This window comes from Nematolebias whitei, chromosome 17, assembly GCF_014905685.2.
Source record: "Nematolebias whitei isolate Nwh7 chromosome 17, NemWhi1, whole genome shotgun sequence".
Classification (NCBI taxonomy): domain Eukaryota; kingdom Metazoa; phylum Chordata; class Actinopteri; order Cyprinodontiformes; family Rivulidae; genus Nematolebias; species Nematolebias whitei.
In genome coordinates, this window is record NC_056514.1 from 34,027,555 (window position 1) to 34,030,432 (window position 2,878).

Consider the following 2,878-nt stretch of genomic DNA (forward strand, 5'->3'; position numbering starts at 1 on the left):
TAAAGTGGAAACTGTGGTCATGGGTGAGCTCAACTTCACTATTAGAATACATACGCCTTCCACGTTGATCCATTGGCCTGGTGTAAATATAAAGGTCCCCAGCTAACAGGATTAGCAGCAGCTCACGTCTCTGTAGCCGAAGAGTCTTTTATTTGAGGGATTTTCAGCTGCAGGATTTGGGGCGAGTAAACTTTAATCGGACCGTCGTCAGAGAAAACTGGTAAATTTGCAGCAAAGTTCTGGTCCGATTCTGGACTGGAGAGACTTTAGGTCAAACAGCTGAAAGATGAGAAGTTCTCATTAATTGGTGATGAAACAAGTTTGTGCTCCTCTGCAGTAACTTGGATTATTTAAGTCAGGTGCATCTTTCATTGTAATTTGCAGGATTTACAGATTATCATGTCTTTGTAAACGTATGATCAGACTGACGGATCCACTGAATCGTTCTGATCAACACCCGAGTGACGAATTTATCATTTAAATGTTTGTTTTTGACCGAATCAAGACTTTTGTTCCTGAAAACACCACAATATGCTAAATTATTGCATTATTTTACATTTTGTATCGTTTCTTTTTTTAAATAAACCAATCTTTAACATTAAAACAAAAGCACAAGATTTGTTTGTATTTTTTTAATGAGACAATAAATTACAAGAAATCTGGATAAATAAATACTCAGCTTTTTCAGCATTTACACGGCGTTCTGACAACGGATGAAAACAAGCTGCTGGAGGATTTCTGCTGTAGATTGGATCAGGCTGAAGGTCCAGGCAGCTGTAGATCACCTCATCAGCTCCGTTTTATAAATATTTCTGAAGGTTTAGGAAGTCCTTGATTTTATCTTGCGTTCTGCTCCAAGCTCGGCGCCACTCTTCATCTCTCCACCTTGTGTGCAGTTTGCTCTCTTCTCTTCAGGACGTGCTCAAACCGGAGCAGCGGCTGAGTGAAAAGGCTCTCGGGTCAATATGACTCATTTCAGCAGCGATTACAGCAGATTCTACAAACCTGAGGGTTTAAAGGTCCACAGTACATCAAAGTTTGGCTTCTTCGGCAAATATCTGACGTCAAACGTGTGAAGAAGAGGAGCGTCGCTGCTGAGGGCGAGTGTTCAGACGGGAACAAAAGAGGCGTCTGAACTGGGTCCAAGTGTCCCTGCAGCTGGTTCTACAGCCCCTTCAGGGTGGAGATCTTCTTCTTCCGAGCTGCCAGCATCTCATAAAACGGGTCTTTGCTGATGGCGGCTCTGCGGGTGTTCAGAAAAGGCGTGTCAGCCGACAGCAGTCGGACCATCAGAACCAGTGAATAAAACGACTCACTTGATGCTTTTGATCCATTCGTTCTTCTCCTCTGCGGTCGGAGCAGAGATCCTGTAAACCGTGTGGTTTCCCTCCACGACCCGGCCGTCGGCCTCCGTCTTACAGGCCTTGATCACCTGATCCTTGTTGTTGGCGATGAAGAGCTCGAAGCAGTTCTGGGAGGAAGAATGTGGACCAGCGTCAGGGAGTTATTGTAACCAGAGAAGAAGAAAAACGTTTGAAATGGAGGAAGAAAATTTGAAACAAGTTAAAGCGTTAATCAAATGTCTGCTGGACTTGATTAAAAACAGATGGGAAGTAAACATCTAAGTTCCTGCTCAGTAATCCAGGTGAACAATCCAACAAAGTTCAGTCAGCTCATTGGGACGGTTTCGTTTTTTTGTTGACGTCTTTCATCCAAAGGACTTCTGGACTTTTTTTACCTGGATTACTGAGCATGAACTTTGACATCTTGAACCACTTGGGCTGCCTCAGAGGAGTCGACGGGGGAGAGGGCAGGCCCCAGAAACCATCTCATCACCATCAAACTGGTTCGTCCACTATGGGAGTGTGCTGCTTGTGGGACTCAGTTTGTCGTGGCTCCTCAGACTGATGAAGTCCTTTGGATGAAGGACGAAACATAAAAGGAAAAAAAAAGTCTAAAGGACCTGACTGTTGGATAGGAAGTGAATTTGTCAGTTAACAGCAGCAGTAAATAAGACTTTCAATTGCTGGTTAATTACTCCAACTTTACTGATCCATTAACAGTTTTCCAAAAATAAAGTTGTTTTTTAATCAAACTTTTCAAAAACCTTCTGTACAGTATTACGGTAAGCTAACAAGAGTGTTAGATTAAGAAAGAACTGTGGGAATTTATGTTTAACGAGACGTTTTTGTTTTGTTTGACACTACAGCAGGAAGTACTGTAGGTCTTTATTCCCCTCAAACATCTGGATCAAACGACTTCCTGCGGTCAGGGAAAGAAAACGTTACCGTTTCAGAAGAGTCCTCCTGGTCTGCTTAATCACGAGTTCATCGAGACATCAATGAACTCGTCTGAACTGAAGAAATGAACATTTAAAAAATTACAATTTGAGTGTCATTGTTTAACAAATATTTTCCACGCTCACGGCGCAAAGAGAAATCAAGATATTACCGGTAAGGCTTAATAAAAAACATCCGAGGGGTTTTCAAGTCCAGATCTAAAAATAAAAAAGACTTTAGGCACAAGTTAAGCACCGCAGAGTATCTGGGAAACTCTTCAGACATTAGTTTTACTCTTTCATCAGTACAAGTAAAATAAGGGAGCTCTGGAGGGACACAAATGTGACATTATCAAAGCTTATGGAAGTGAATGTGGTAAACGGAGCTGTAGCTCGTCCAAGAAAACATGAAAGGGTCAAACTTTTTCCACAAGAATTCAGTTCCTTTCATCAGCATCAAATCCTTCAAAACATTTTTTTACTAAATGGAAGATTACATCACTCACTAGATGAATTAATGTAAAAAAAAAAAAAAAAAAGGGCAGGAAAGAAATCTGCCCTGCAGGAGTTTTTTGTTCATTTTATCATCTCGACACCCTC

General features: G+C 41.6%; 1 protein-coding gene across 1 annotated transcript in view; it reads right to left on the minus strand.

Moving 5' to 3' along the window:
* Nucleotides 1-799: 799 nt before the first annotated feature.
* Nucleotides 800-2,878, minus strand: part of LOC119423533 (cytohesin-1-like) — a 2,298-nt gene continuing 219 nt past the window's right edge. Inside the window, exons 2-3 of the mRNA XM_037690931.1 lie at nt 1,317-1,471; nt 800-1,243 (exon numbers count right to left, since the gene is read on the minus strand). Coding sequence (XP_037546859.1) covers nt 1,165-1,243; nt 1,317-1,471 — 234 coding nt within the window. The 3' untranslated portion in view covers nt 800-1,164. The remainder of the gene's footprint in view (nt 1,244-1,316; nt 1,472-2,878) is intronic.